Consider the following 16,976-nt stretch of genomic DNA (forward strand, 5'->3'; position numbering starts at 1 on the left):
CGCTTCACAAGATGCTCTTGTGGGAGATTGGTCTGTAGGTTATGGTGTATGCATTCCAGCAGCAGAAGCCAAAATGCAACACACTCATTTCAGGTACAAGAAAGAAAAGTCAGATTTAAAAAAAATTCTGTCTGCTCTTCAGAAAAGTGGAGGCTCTAATCAGATGCTTGAGTTTAGCATAACACCTTTTGGCAGATAAGGCGGAGACTGAGTTCTGACCAGATCTATATGGGATACCCTGTTAAGGATTCCCAGACAAAGGAAAGGAGCACTAGCGGATTGTTAAACCCTCGGTTCACTTATGTTTCCCACGAGATCGAGCATATTCGTCGCAGAACGCTCTTTTCACCTTGGGAGGTAAGTGTTTGTGAATACCTTGCCAATCAGATCACGGACTTGTAGGTTAAAGCAACGAATGATTGCACCAAGATTACATCGGTGCATAATATTCTAAATGATATGCAGTTCTAATAGAGGGACACATTTGGCCAACGTTGTATATATATATTTCATTATAGTATTAAACTGAGAATACTGCAGTCATCATAAGCATGCCTATGATTGCTATTTCCATTGTTTTGTTAGGTGATGTTGATTGTGAATGATAAAAAACACAAAATAAATGGGTTGCATTAGGTCAACAGAACAGTAGCTAGATCTCTTTTAATACATATTGTTTTTAATTATGTTTCACAATAGCAGACAGCCATGCAATATCCATCATGCCAACTCTGCACTCGCGCTAGCCTATCTAGGAGCGGTGTTAAATGTCTGGGGAGTGGGGACCGTCCCGTGCTCAACAAACAAGATATCCTTGAACGAAACCACCATGGACAGCTCCTCTGTTCTCAGGGATGAGACTTCGTGCCGCCAATTTATTACGCATAAGACTACGTTTTAGACTAATTTCCCAATCATTACATAGACTTCGATTAGCCTATATTGTAATCAGTTCAACAGGACATGTTCATATAACCGCACGAGCATCCTATGCTCGATTTATGTAATGGAAATTCAAGGAAATTGGAGACTGGTGAAATTGGCCAATCTGTTTTGGGGTTAAATTCCCCGCTGCACTTAGCCATGATAGCATGCGTTAATGGAACCAGTAAGAAATCCCCACCTACCCCAATTATCAGGAAACGTAAGCCTTATCTGGCCGGACTGATTGCTTTTGATTGTCATCTTGAAGCGTTGTGCTAGATATGTTACATTGTAACCTTTCTGAATTACGTAGCCTCCAAGTAACAATAAGCATCTCAGGGTATTTTGTTATAAAAGAGACGCTGCAAGCATTATAAATCACAACACCTGCAATATGGAAACCGAGACTAAACAGAGACTATATACTTTTGAATGCTAAACGTATGTTATATAAAATACAGTGGGGAGAACAAGTATTTGATACACTGCCGATTTTGCAGGTTTTCCTACTTACAAAGCATGTAGAAGTCTGTAATTATTTTATAGGTACACTACAACTGTGAGAGATGGAATCTAAAACAAAAATCCAGAAAATCACAGTGTATGATTTTTAAATAATTAATTTGCATTTTATTGCATGACATAAGTATTTGATCACCTACCAACCAGTAAGAATCCTGTTAGTTTTTCTTTAAGCCCTCCTGTTCTCCACTCATTACCAGTATTAACTGCACCTGTTTGAACTGGTTACCTGTATAAAAGACACATGTCCACACACTCAATCAAACAGACTCCAACCTCTCCACAATGGCTAAGACCAGAGAGCTGTGTAAGGACATCAGGGATAACATTTTAGACCTGCACAAGGCTGGGATGGACTACAGGACAATAGGCAAGCAGCTTGGTGAGAAGGCAACAACTGTTGGTGCAATTCTTAGAAAATGGAAGAAGTTCAAGATGACGGTCAATCTCCCTCGGTCTGGGGCTCCATGCAAGATCTCACCTCGTGGGGCATCAATGATCATGAGGAAGGTGAGGGATCAGCCCAGAACTACACAGCAGGACCTGGTCAATGACCTGAAGAGACCTGGGACCACAGCCTCAAAGAAAAGCCAGTCTCCAGACCTGAACCCAATAGAAAATCTTTGCAGGAAGTCTGTATTGCCTAGTGACAGCCCCGAAACCTGAAGGATCTGGAGGATCATGACTATAGGTGAGGGTAGGAACGAAAATTGACTGGTATATCGAGAGCTTTGCCTTCCGACTCAGCTATCTTTTCGTCACAATGGAAGTGATACCGATTCTCCGGCCAATCTCCCGCTCCATTGTCCCCTCACTCGCGAACAAGACCCTGAGATACTTGAACTCCTTTACTTGGGGTAATGCCTCATTCCCTACCCGGAGGAGGCACTCCATCGGTTTCCTGCTGAGACCCATGCCCTCAGATTTAGAGATGCTAATCCTCATCCCAACCACTTCGCTCTCGGCTGCGAACCGGTCCAGTGAGTGCTGAAGGTCACAGACCAATGATGCCGTCAGGACCACATCATCCACAAAAAGCAGCGATGAGATCCCCAGCCCACCCTCCCCACCCTGACTACGCCTCGATATCCTGTCCATCAACGTTACAAACAGGACTGGTGACAAAGCGCAGCCCTGGCGAGAACCCGAACACAGCTCTCACTTTGGACGTACAGGGAGTGGATAGCCCTCAGAAGGGACCTCCTCAACCCATACTCCCGCAGCATCTCCCACAGTATCTCTCGGGGGACCCGGTCATACGCCTTCTCCAGATCCACAAAACACATGTAGACAGGATGGGCATATTCCCAGGCCCCCTCCAGGATCCTTGCAAGAGTAAAGAGCTGGTCGGTTGCTCCGCGACCAGGATGGAATCCGCATTGTTCCTCTTCAATCTGAGGTTCGACTACCTGCCGAACCCTCCTTTCCAGTACCTTTGAGTAGACTTTCCCAGGGAGGCTGAGAAGTGTGATACCCCTGTAATTGGCACACACCCTCTGGTCCCCCTTTTTCGAACAGGGGAACCACCACCACTCCTTTGGCACTGTCTCCGACTCCCACGCAATGTTGAAGAGGCGTGTCTCCTTTTGGCTTATACATTTTATATTTGTATGACAAGCCTAGAAGATACAATTCACATAAAAATATTCAAAATAAGACTCGAGTAATGTTTTCAGTATAAGCAAATGTCTTTATTTGTTCCGGGTCTCTCTTATGCATTGTTGAGGTTAAGGTTGGTCAGTGGCAAAAGAGCTCAGTAACATAATTTTCCCAATTTTTTCAGGCTATTAAAAATATTGTTCTAATAACATGGCATTGCTAGGCCTATTACCTAAATGACATAAGGACATTTATGAAACCTACTGAAATTCATGTTACATGGCCTATGAAAAATCCAATCACAAACAAAATTGTCAGTAAAGGTAATTGGACTTTAATGAAAAATAATCTTAATTGTTTCCACAGTATTTTATTGGTGAGTGGAGAATAATTTTCACTTTACATTCTATCTTCACATAGTTCTTGTCAACAGGGAGCTATAGTTAATTTTTGAAGTGGCCCATCCAGCATCTTTTCAGGAAGATGAGAGTTCCATTATTGTTCTTATTGAAAGCAAGGCTAGTTATTTACTCACATGCTTGTGGAGGCTCAGTGCTGAGTTAAGCCTTTGAAAGCTTGGTCTTGCAATGGCCAAATATGCTTAGAGATAGCACTGTCATTATGTCCATGGAGCCAAAAGTTGACAGCTAGATATTCTACTAATGTAAATACAGATTTTGAAATGATGAACAGTTGAATGACTATCCTGCCTGTAGGTTTTAGCCTTGACCTTAGCATTGACCTTTGAACGGTATGGAAAGGGAATTGTGGCATGCTATTTTCTTCTATTTAATTAAAGGAAACATGTTTGATAAAACATGCCCAAAATCTGTTGGTTTACTTTCCCTGCGAGTATAAATACAAAGCAGCAGCAACAAAGAACTATTTTTTAAAAGACAAAAAACAACAAATAAAGAATTGAAGTTTGAATACCTCTTATACTCTAAATTGGTCACAGGGTGCTGCACAGAAATCTGCTTTCACAGGCTGTGGCAATGCACTCAACAGATGACCAGAAGGGATAGTGTGAACAGCTGACTGGAAGGGTATATTAGGAACAGCTGACCAGAAGGGTATACTATGAAAAGCTGACCAGAAGGGTATACTATGAACAGCTGACCAGAAGTGTATAATACTAACAGCTGACCAGAAGTGTATAATACTAACAGCTGACCAGAAGGGTATACTACAAACAGCTGACCAGAAAGGTATACCAAAACAAAGGTTGCAGAAGTAAGCAAGGTAACCTTTGTCAACTTTGAGTTCAGGTCGGGATAACCACTATCAAGTCACACACTTTTAAGCCAGATATATTAAAGGGGCAGTTGTAATGAGCCTTGCTTATTGAAAACCCTGCCTGTGGAAATTATCTATTCACATTTGTGGCCAGCATTCTAAACTATTTGTGTTGGTAAATGCATATTCAGATTTGTGTTAATGAATGTTAATGTTAATATTATTGTTTGTTGGTATGGTATATAAGCAAGATAATTGTGAACATGCTGTTTACCAGTGACATCTGTTGAAGTTATTTATGGGTGCATTACTGGCTCCAAGCAAATGAAAAATGTAGGAGCACCTTTCTGTGTTTGGTTGCATTTACTACAGCCAGGCACAGAACACCACATGGGCATGATCAACGGTAGTGTTTCAAAAATAACTATTATTTTAAAGATTGTCCATTTAATCTTTTAAAAACTATTATCATTTTCTCTGATTGCCATATTGTTAGTGAGGCTGTATCTACTACGTTTGCTATGAATTCCCAAACTTTTATGAACAGATCAATACAAAGGAAGACAATTGTACTGCAAAATTCAAAAATGTTCTATTGTGTTGAGAAGATTTTTGTTAATATTAGTAATTATTACATTAAGTAGTAGAGCATTTCGAAAGATTGGAACATTTGCGGCAGCAGTGCACTGGAATCAGTGGCTTACACCACTTGACTAACCTCAGCCACTCTCTATTCTCTCTAACACTTTTGGTTTCTCATCATACTTAAATTATATAAAAATATCCCCCAAACACCAGATCTCAAATTGGATGACTTACTTTTCATTGTTTTTTGTTTCTTTGCATTTTTACAGCGTTATCTCAACTTTTAAGTTTTTACTGAAGTCTCATCTCTTCAGTATGGTCTATGATTAAGTGTAGTCTGTCTTAAGGGTGTGAAAGTGAACGCCAAGGCACTGTCAAGGTTCAGTTTAGGAAGGACACGAGGCGCAGAGCTGTTGAACATCCTTTTATTAACTTTTTCCACTGAACAGAAATAACAAAAGGAGAGTACAACCATGAACTGAGGAGCAGCAAAACACAACGCAAACTACAAACAATGACCAACAAATGAAAGCAGAACTAAATCAACTTAGACAGGATCCCCAATCAGAGGCAGCTGCTCCATATTGCCTCTGATTGGGGATAAATAAACATAAGCACAGAGATGCCCTGACTGTGTCCTCCAGGCACATAGACCTGACAGGACCTAACAGGCACTAGATTGACCAACCATCCTTGCTTTGCTGTCGTGTGCCTGGAAGGCTCACCACTCTCCACTGGGATATACTCTCTCCACTGCTATTATAATACAGGAGCAAAGTCTCTGGCTTACTTGTGTTACCCTGTACCATACCTTACGCTCATGCAATGGGAGTGAACTCTACTGGCTATACACGGCCTTGTCTCAGGGTGGTTTGCAGTTGGTTGTGTCTTTTTGGTGATGTTGTGCTTGTCAAAATGGGTGGAGCTATTTCCTGCTATTTGGCTCTGTCTGGGGTTGTCATTGGTTGGAGCCACAGTGTATCTGGATCCCCCATCTCAGTCCCAAGTTTTTACACCGCAATGTTATACATGTGCCTAAGGACTATGGTCATTCTGAATTCCATGCTGAGGTATCCTTTTGGATCTCAGGAACATTCCCTCTATTTTCTCTGGTGTCCAATTTGAGTCTTTGGAGGATCTGAGTTCTTGGACCATGCCTTATGACCACCTAGCCTGATGACTCCTGGCAGTCTCTGTGCAAAGTCCAGCTGATTGTGTTGCAGATCTAGCATCTGCTTGACAAATCCCATCACTGCCCACATGGTCATCCCTGCAATTGTCCACCTGGTTGTGCAGCTGATCTTGATTTATTAATCCGCTGTTTGGCTGAACGTGTAAAAACGTAAAAATATTGGGGTGGCTTAAAAAGGTTACGTCCTCTTATAATCTTCACCTGGAACAACCAGTAGACGACTGGCCCACCCTCAGGGTCTAGCTCCGCTCCAGGTTTCTTACTAGATTCTGAACCTACTGGTGGGTTTTCATAGACACCGTGCCTCAATTTCTTGTTTTCGCTCTCTCTTTGGGATTTTAGTTAGGGTATCTGTGAAAACCACTGACGTGAAAAAGGGCATAATAAAATATACATGAATGATTGGTATCCAATGTCATGGGTGAACCCAGAGCTGGAATGTGAAGCTGACTGAAGCTGGCTAGGTTTGAATAGACCAGCTGGGTAGTAAGACCACTCAGAATGTCATGTCTATTAAATTCTTCCCTGCACAGGATCATTTGTCACCCTACACACAGTTTATTGCTGAAGCTAGCAAAAAAGCTTTTCCGTTACAGCCCTTGGCAAGGAAGAGCATGCAGATAGATAATGCAACAGTGGAATCAATGGCTCTGAGATGCAACATTGCTGTTTACGAGGGTATGTTGCATTTGCATGGTTCAGAACAAAAAGCTTGCACAGCAGACAGAGGGAAATGTAAGGTGAATGTGCTGTGCGTGTATTTGTGTCCATCCATGTGTGTGTGTGTGTGTGTGAGCACGTGCATTTATGGGCATATGTGTGTTTGCCATCCAAATGCATCTGTTGGTACACACCTCACCACATGAAATGCAAAGTGATAAATGCTGGGAGTTAGGTGGCACAGAAGCCCACAGGATTAATGCTTGGCGGGTTTGATGTTTTGTAACTGGCAGCTGTGCCATTAAACCTTTGCAGAGATTGTGGCAGATAATTGACAAAACACTTCCTCACTTTTTCATAACCTCCTTAACGTGAACATGACTGAGCTGGATTTACCTAAATCAATTGGCGCAATTAAAAACATTAACTACTGAAAGCAAGGTTATAAGAAACTAGGCAGAAAATCTAACACTAATGAAAAAAAGTGTCTTATTTTCCCCTGGAATACCAATTCAATAACCTGAATAAACAAAACAGCTAGTGGTAAAAATCTGGCTGACTTTATGCTGCATCGATGGAGAGAAAACAATGCAAATTGTATATCAAGCAGTTTAGATATGGTCAACCATTTTAATCTGACCTCCCACAGGAGAGTGCAGCCTGCCATCCCATGCCTTCCCCAACCCAAGGACCATGTGAGGGAGGCCTCTGAAGAGGAGGGGATTTGATCCAACAATCCAGCTCAGTAAGCCAAGATGGAAGGTGAACTGGGACAGGGTGCAGGGTTGGGCTCCAGCCAGCCTGTGGAGGCTGAGCCCACTACCCAGAGGACGATGTCGCCAGCCAAGGCAGGAGGAGATGCAGGGCTGGGCCCCTGCAAGCACAACGGTCTGATCAACACACACAGCCTGATGGTTGAGACTAAGGAAGGCCTTGTGTCGGTGTACTCACCCCCCCAGTACCAGGGTCACATGGTAGTCAACCTATCGCCCCAACAGGAGCAGAATGGGAGGGGCATGGGCAGTGGAGGGGCAACCCCACAGCTGCTAAACCCCAGCACTCTACCCCAGGGCATTGACCCCTGCTTCAGGCCTAACCTGATCCTGTACTCGGAGAACATGCTGCGGGCCTGGGGGGATGGAGGGGTTGGGGACTGCTGTGAGACTACTTTCATAGAGGACTTGGCGCCTGGCTCTTCAGCCGCCTCCAAGGATGCATTGATGTACGCCGACAGCAAGTTCCTGGACCTATCTGGGGAGGATGCAAAGATCCAGACCCTTTCCTACGACATTGATGACGATGATGAATTCCAGGAGCTGGAGGTAAGGCTCTGCTTGATTATATCATAATATATATCATAACATTTTACAGTGGTCTTCAACCCTCTCCTCAGGGACCCCCACATATATAATATATCCCAGAGCTAGCAAACCTGATTAGATTTGTCAGCTAATTTGCAAGGCCATGATTTATGAATCAGGTATGCTTTCATACATGTCAGTTAATCAGGGATGCATGTATTGTTCAGGGCTACAACAAATTTATAAAAGGTTAGAGGGAGAGAGTTTTAATGTCTGAACAAAAGAGTAGATGACCAACAGTAACAGACAGAAGTTTGGAGCCATCTACTCATTCCAGGTTATTTCTTTATTTCTAATATTTTCTACAACCCCCTTTCTAAAAAAGTTGGGAGGCTGCGTGAAATGTAAATACAAAGAGAATGCAATGTTGTGCAAATAATTTAAACCCTATATTCAATAGAACATATTACAAAGACAACATATGACATTTTTAAACATTTTATTGTGTCTTGAAAAATGTATGCCCACTTTTAATTTTATGCCAGCAATACGTTTCAGAAAAGTTGGGACAGAGGCAACAAAAGAGTGGAAAGTTGTGTAATCCTAAAAAACCAAACCTGGTGAAATATCACAAAACTAATTAGGTCAATTGACAATAGGTCACTAGCATGACTGGATATTAAAATATCATTCCAGGGAGAACGGGTTTGTCAGAAGTGAGGATAGTGAGGGGTTCACCACTCTGTGACAGACTGTGCAGACAAATAGTGCATTTGTCAAAGTAAAATTGCAAAGAGTTTGGGGATGTCATCATGTATCATTAAAGATTCAGAGAATCTGAAGTAATCTCTGTACACAAGGGACAAGGCCAAAAATCTATATTGGATGGCCGTGATCTTCGGGCCCTCAGACAGCACTGCTTTAAAAACAGACACGATTCTGCAGTAGAAATCACTGCATGGACTCAGGAACACTTCCGAATACCATTGTCTGTGAACACAGTATGTCGCTGCATCCACGTTAAAACTCTACCATGCAAAGAAGTAACCATATATAAACAAGGACCTGAACCGTCGTCGTCTTCTCTGGGTCCAAGGATATTTGAGATGAACTGATCCGAAGTGGAAAACCGTCCTGTAGTCTGACAAATCAAAATTAGAAATTATTTTTGGGAACCTGTAATGGCTACTCCGCATGGCGCTGTGTGCTCTCTCCCTCTCCGGTGCTCCACCTCGCCAGTCTACTAATCGCCGGCTGGAGCAGATGGCAGCAGTGTACCCATCACACCCACACACCTGTTTTCAGTTCGCCATTTCCATGTCTATTTAGGTTCCTTATTTTCCCCCACACCTCACAGGTTATTGTGTCTATGTTTGTTGAGACCGTGTGGTACTGCTATTTTTCTTTGATAAAGACAAGAAATGTCAGTCCTCGTGTCAGTATTGTTTTATTACTTTTGTTTTTGCCTCTCCATTACGCACTCACTATCCTCGCACCTCACAGAATCATAGATGCAATGTCCTCTGGACTAAAGAGGAGAGGGACCATCCAGTTTGTTATCAGCGCACAGTTCAAAAGCCAGCATCTTTGATGGTATGGGGGTGCATTAGTGCACATGACATGGGTGACTTGCACATCTGTGAAGGCACCATTAGTGCGGAACAATATATACAGGTTTTGGAGCAACATTTGCTGGCATCGAGACCATATATTTTTCAAGGAAGGCCTTGCTTATTTCAACAAGACGATGCCAAACCACATTGTGCACGTATTACAAAAGCATGGCTCTGTAGTAAATGAGTCTGGGTGCTAAACTGGCCTGCCTGCAGTCCAGACCTGTCACCCATTGAAAACATTTGGCGCATTATGAAATGAAAAGTAATCCTATCAGGCCAGCATGGGAAAACATTTCACTTTCAAACCTACAGCAACTGGTCTCCTCAGTTCCCAAACATTTACAGAGTATTGTTAAAAGAACAGTTGAAGCAACACAGTGGTAAACATGCCCCTGTCCTTTCCAGAAACAATATAATTTCTCAATTTCAACATTTGACATGTTATCTTTGTACTATTTTCTATTAAATACAGGGATAAATGATTTGCACATCATTGCATTCTGTTTTTATTAGCATTTTATGCCGTGTCCCAACTTTCTTAGAAAGGGGGTTTTAGAAAATAGTAGAAATAAAGAAAAACCCTTGAATGAGTAGATGGGTCCAAACCTTTGACTGTTATTGTGGGTCACCAACACTTTTGTTAAGACATTACATTTTGGAAACAGGGATCTACATTGCAGAATAATAGTGAAGACCAAAAGTATGAAATAACACATGGAATCATGTAGTAACCAAAAAAGTGTTAAACAACTCAAAATACTCAAAATAGATTATTTGCTTCCCTTCACCTTGATGACAGCTTTGTACACTTTTTGCATTCTCTTTACCAGCTTCACTAGGTAGTCGCCTGATAGTCACCATTGTCCTGATGAAAAACAAATGATACTTCCACTAAGTGCAAACCAGATGCGATGGCTTCTTGCTGCAGAATACTGTGATAGCCATGACCTACCTCATGAAGATCGTTGAGAGAATGCAAAGAGTGTTCAAAGGTTTCATCAAGGCAAAGGGCGGCTACTTTGAAGAGTCTACAATATTATATGGATTTTGATCTGTTTAACCCTTTTTTTGGCTTCTACGTGATTCTATATATGTTATTTCAGTAGTTTTGATGTATTCACTATAATTCTACAATATGGAAAATAGTAAAAAGAAGAAACAAATAGAACTGAATAGTAATCTTTTGACTGGTACTGTAGGTAATAACACATAACACTGTAAACATTCGAAGGTTATGTACTTGCATATACTGTATGTTTGCATTACTGTCTGAGACAAATACAAATGGATCAGATCGATTTCAGAATTTTTTCTGAAATAAATGTATCTCTTTTACCCTTTAAGCTGTTCACTAAGGCTACCCTTCTATACAGTAAGAGAGATCAATACTACATGTGGCTTCATATCTGATAAATATCAGGCTATTGCAAAGCTACCTCAGCATAAAAGGGGCTCTGCTGAGGCTAGAACTTAGGAGAAAAAGGGTAGGAGGGAATGGATATGATGCGGTGAGTGGAGAGAGGGGAGGAGGGAATGGATATGATGCGGTGAGAGGAGAATGAAAAGAGCATATGAAGATAATATGGTGAGACCAGACTGTGAGGAGACATGATAGAGGAGAATTGGGAGGAAAAGTGAAGGGCCGTCTGGACCACTGGGTGCCTGCTGATTCCGGCTTTTTCCACCACCTGTTCTGATTCAGTATAGCCCAGGCATTTCCCCGCTGAGGAGGCTATAGGACAGACCAGTCAGGAGAATTGATTTGTGTAGGCTGCATGGCTGTCTTGATATATATTATACCTGTGTCTAACTTTCAAAGAAACTTAATGTATGCCAGTCAAGGTTACTGTGTGTTGTAATGCTGTAGACAAAGCAACAGAAAATCTCCTCTGCCTCACTGCATAAGTATTTCTTCTGAGTGTGAACATGGGTCCTTTGAAGTTCACAGAAATGTAATAATGTTGTACAAAATGGGGTGCATACAGAATCATTACTGCAGATGACTATGACAATATTAGACAGTGGTTCAACATTATAGGACTGGCCTTCACAATGGACCTTCTTACTGTATTTGTGGAGATAGAAAACATGTATTTATAATACTAATTAACAAAAAACATTCTGATCTTCAACCAAAACCTAAAATAAGATATGTGAACCTGCGTGAACAAAAACTTCAACATTTTGATCTCAACATTTTGAAATGTTTTGACATTTATATGAAGAAATGTTGTAGGCTGAAACATTGGCTTTTAATTTTTCAAATATGTATTTCGTTTTCAGCGGTGGGAAGGACTTGATATTTTTCCTTTGTATTTAATTAACACATTTTGCAGTTCCCAGTTCCCATGTATGAAAAATAAATTACTCAATTACATTCAGTATCTGGTTGTGGAATTTTGGTCCAATTGCTTTTGAATACAGAATAATTTAGTTTTTTGTGCATGAACTGCTTGTTTCAAGTTCAGACCCAATATCTTGATGAATTTTATGTTTGGACATTGTCAAAGTCTTTTTTATTTATCAAATTCACCGAATAACACAGCGTCATTCTGAAAAAAGAAATTCTTGTGACATGGCACATAACATCTATGCAGTAATAATTGAACAATATATATAGCAAAAATATAGCAAAAATGTACACAACAATGTAAACTAGCAGCAATTTTAAAGAATGTAGAATGGGGAATATGAACCATATGGGTAGAAGTATTGCATTTTATAAATATCAGTTTAATATGCCTATGAATTGTACATCCAAATATTCTAATGTTCATTGAATGTACATAGAAAGACTTCAGAGTATTTGGAATGTTCATGTGATCAATATAATCATAGATCACTGTTGTTGGTTGAGAAGCTTTATGGCCTGAAGGAAAAAACTGTTTGTGAGTCTGGAAGTGCGTGCCCTGATGCTCCGGTAGTGTCTATCAGACGGCAGCACTGTGAACAGACCATAGCCTGGGCGGCTGTTCTCTTTGATGATGTTCCGTGCTTTCCTAAGGCATCGTGTATGGTAGATGCCTTGCACAGAGGGTAGATGGCAGCCGATGACACAATCCGCAGACTTCACCACCCTCTGGAGGTCCTTGCGATCAGCAGCAGAACAGCTGCCGTATCAGGCAGTAATGCAGTCTGAGAGGATGCTCTTAATGGGGCACCTGTAGAAGTTGGTGAGAATTTTTGCAAACATGCCAAACTTCTTGAGTCTCCTCAGGAAGTGCAGTTTTCACTGTTGTGTCTGCTTGCCTGGACCAGGTGGGGTCGTCTTTGATGAACACACAGAGGAACTTAAAGTTGGAGACTCTCTCCACCTTAGCTCCATTGATGTGTATGACCCCCCCTCTGTCGCTTCCTGAAATCCACAATCCTCTCCTTAGTCTTGCAGACGTTGAGAGAGATGTTGTTGTCCTGGCACCATGTAGCCAGGTCATCATGTAAGCGGTCTCATCATTGTTTGAGATGAGATCCAGGATAGTGGTATTGTCCGCAAACTTAAGGATGACTTTAAAGCTGTGTGTGGCCATGCATTCATGCATGAACAGGGAGTACATGAGGGGACTGAGTACGCAGCCCTGGGGGGCTCCGGTGCTCAGGATCAGTGTACAGGAGGTGAGGTTGCCCATTCTCACCACCTGGAGTCTACTCGTCAGGAAGTCCAGGATCCAATTGCAAATGGAGGTGTTAAGACCCAGCACAAAAGCGGGCACAATAGTGCTGAATGCCGAGCTGTAGTCTACAAACAGCATCCTCACGTATGGTCAAACACAGCTGGCAATATATCCAAAAGGGCTAGGCCGTTTCTTGGTGGAGGACAGGCAGGTTCAAACACAGCAGGCAATATATCCAAAAGGGCGAGGCAGTTTCTTGGTGGAGGACAGGCAGGTTCAAACACAGGTGAAGACTGTATAACCAGGCGAAGGTACAGGAGGGGCGAAGGCAAAAGATGTAGTCCAGTGAGATCTCTGAGGCAAGGGTTGTGGTCAATAATCCAAAAGCAGCAGTAACGATAATATATGGCGCGAACAATCAATCTCTCAGGTCTGGCGGGGACTGCTGGCTTAAGTACTGTGGTGGGAATGAGAGAATAAGAAACAGGTGATCATAATCAGTATTCCGGTAAGTGAGATCTGCCAGAGTGGGCGTGGCCAGGTGCCTGTGTGGGTGTGTCGTGCTGAGGAGAGGGGTGAGGACCAGAGGATGACACAGATCTCATGCAGCAAAACAATTATCTACAACACATAAACCCAAAAGCATCACTGAATTAAAGCAGTTATTTAAGAAAGAGTTGGACAAAATTGCTCTAAAGCCACCAATCAAGAACTACAGGAAGCATTTGGCTTTAGTCATTACAGCTAAAGGTAGCACAACCAGTTATTGAGTGTTGGGGGTCAATTCATTTCCCCACAGGAGAATTGGATGTTGAATATCTTTGTTCATTGTACTAATAAGTTTAAAAATGTTGTGTCATTTGTTTAATTAGATAAGCTTGTGCTAGTATTAGCTTTTGGGTGAAGATCTGTTAACATTACTGTAAGTGTTAAAAAAAAAATACTAAGATATAGCAACATATCTTAAAATGTACAGTGCCTTCTGACTTGATCAAACATTGAAGTCTTTCTCAGAATCCAGTTAATGGAGCACTTGACTATTCTATTATGGAGCCACATTTCTGACTCTGTGTCCTTATTACTGTCGGATTCAGGCAGCGTGTGTTGAATTAGATTAGTGAATTACGCATTTTTGGGTCTAGCTCAGATTCCATCTGAAGTTAATTAGCTAGAGTGTAGTCCTGCTAATCCTGCCTCCAGAACACGAATGTCCTGACAATGTCCTCACAATACCCAATTTTAGAGAGAGAGAGAGACAGAGAGAAAGAGATGCGGTGGGTTTAAATGGTTGTTTGTTACCGTCATTGTCCAGCTGGCATGGCTGGTTTTGCCCCTGTAAGTGAACATTTGTATAGGGGCCCCCTAGTTCAAATCGATAAGAGAGCCCACCTGTGCCAGCTGGTGCCTTTATAATACCAATGACATCATCTGTAGTCTAAAAAGACAGAAATTGATTTCAACTAAACATCCGCAAGGACATATGCTGCCCTAGAGAAATCTTCTCTACCTAAGGGTCTGGAGCATCAGGCCAGTCAGTCAAAAGGTTTCTGGTTCGAATCCCCTAGCAGTAAAGACAGTTAACCATAACACAACCCAAAAACAACCTATCGTAAAGAATGTGTTAGTAAATAGAAATAATTTAAAAAATCTAAAGTAGTAACTGTGCTTTCACAGAGTGAATACACGAGCGACTCGGAGAGTGAAGACAACTTCCTCATGATGCCACCGAGGGATCACTTGGGCCTGAGCGTGTTCTCCATGCTGTGCTGCTTCTGGCCCCTGGGGATCGCTGCCTTCTACCTGTCTCATGAGGTAAGGACTGGCTACACACGACCGCGGCTGGTCCGCCACCAGTAGTGAATATCAAGGCATACAGAATGTGTACACCTTCCTTTAATTAATAGCCTATATAAGACAAATTATTTATTTTTGGGTCATCATAGTATTGGGTGCTTCAAACATGCTTGTCAAGAAGATATGTACAGTCATGTGAAAAAGTACATTCCCTGGAAAGTCTTTTTTGTCTTTTTTAATTTCTTTTTTTTTTTTTACATATTTGGACATAGGGATAGGTGATTGTTTACTTTAATTGACAGAAATAAGTAAACAATATAACAAATGACAATGAAAGTTTATACTTTTCAATAATTTATACATCAAATATCAACAAAAAAGAATTTCCATAGTGCCGAGAATTTATTACAACCCTTGCTTCCATAATTGGCGTTGCCACCTTTGTCTGAAATAAGTTCATGTAGCCATTTCTTGTAACTGTTCATCTGTCTCTTACATACTTTAGATGTCATGTTTGAGAGCTTTCTTGCATACAGTACCCCTACAGAATTTTGATATGACTGAGATCTGTGCATTGACTTTGCCATTCCATAACCCTCCACTTCTTTTTGAGGCTTTCTGTTGTAGCTTTGTTACAACAGGATCATAGTCCTGTTTCAAGGTACATATTTGGTTCAGCTTCAGTTTTTTGACAGATGGCCTCATATGCTCCTCAAGAATTCTCTGGTACAATATGACATTTATGGCTGACACAATGATGGCAAGTTGGTCTGATCCTGAAGGCAGCAAAACAGCCCCAAACCATAATGCCACTGCCTCCTTACTTTACGGTTGTTATGGGGTTGTAAAGGGCAGTTTTTCATTTTCAGCAAATACTGCACTGGTATTGCGGCCAAACAACTACACCTTTCACTCATCTGTCCAAGGCATATTGTTCTAGCAGTTTTGGTCTTTACCCAGGTGTTTAATGGCAAATGTTAGTCATGTCTATTCCTTTTTGAGAGCAGAGGTTCTTCCTTCTTGACCTCCAATGTAGCCTTTAGTGGACTGGCCGTCTGGGGCCATGTGAGAATTTCCAGGGGGCCTATCACATTGTAGGCTGTTGGGCTGCAGGGCTGATGTAAAACAGTTTTTTTTTTGGTCCTGGCCTGTGTCGTACAGCTGGGGCAAGGTTTGGGGACTGCTTGGGTCGGCCAGTGGCACCTTCTTCACCTTCCCGGCTCATTTGTCCATCCTGTCCATGCCAGGGTTTCATTACTAGCCTGCCTCTTCCCCACCACAAACACACACTGAGGGGGGCAGAAAAAGTTGATAAGTGCAATGAGCATCGAAGAGAAAGGATTTAAAAGCACAAAAAAGTAAAGGTGGCTGAAAATGTACTAAAGGACTTTGATTGTGGCAAGACATGCCTGTAGATCCCTTTATGTTACCCTGCGGTTCTTCTATGACTTCTATGAGCGTATTGTTCAGGTTGACAGTGGTCTGGACCGAGTCTGTAGTCATGGCTTACAGTTAAGGTGCTAGGCATACATTTAAAGGAGCTAGACCCACAACTCAATAGCAAGTACACTCTTTGTAATAATTCAGCAATAATTATTATCGTCCTGGAACGAATAACAAAGTAATCATGAATAATAAATGTTAAAACATGGCTGTATAATTATAAATAAAGCATTCAGTACTTCCAGTGTGCCAGGGAATTGCCTAAGTGTTGGTTGTGTTCATATACCAATATTTTTGTTAGTTTTATTACAGTTGAGTATAATTGGTTTTATATAAGAAAAAGTTGAGTGTGGCTTGAAAAGCTAAAAATACATCAACATTATATTGAAATTAACATGTGCCATTCATCCACGACCATCACCTCATGTTACAACATGATAATGCATGGTCCCATGTTGCAAGGATCTGTACACAATTCCTGGAAGCTGAAAAC

The 16,976-nt window shown here is 41.6% G+C and overlaps 1 protein-coding gene across 1 annotated transcript in view; it reads left to right on the forward strand.

Moving 5' to 3' along the window:
* The window catches only part of LOC105025512 (synapse differentiation-inducing gene protein 1), a 33,708-nt gene continuing 16,732 nt past the window's right edge, over nt 1–16,976 (forward strand). The window contains exons 1-3 of the mRNA XM_010896238.4: nt 1–357; nt 7,368–8,040; nt 14,921–15,058. Coding sequence (XP_010894540.2) covers nt 7,474–8,040; nt 14,921–15,058 — 705 coding nt within the window. The 5' untranslated portion in view covers nt 1–357; nt 7,368–7,473. The remainder of the gene's footprint in view (nt 358–7,367; nt 8,041–14,920; nt 15,059–16,976) is intronic.

Source organism: Esox lucius, chromosome 6 (genome assembly GCF_011004845.1).
Source record: "Esox lucius isolate fEsoLuc1 chromosome 6, fEsoLuc1.pri, whole genome shotgun sequence".
NCBI lineage: Eukaryota > Metazoa > Chordata > Actinopteri > Esociformes > Esocidae > Esox > Esox lucius.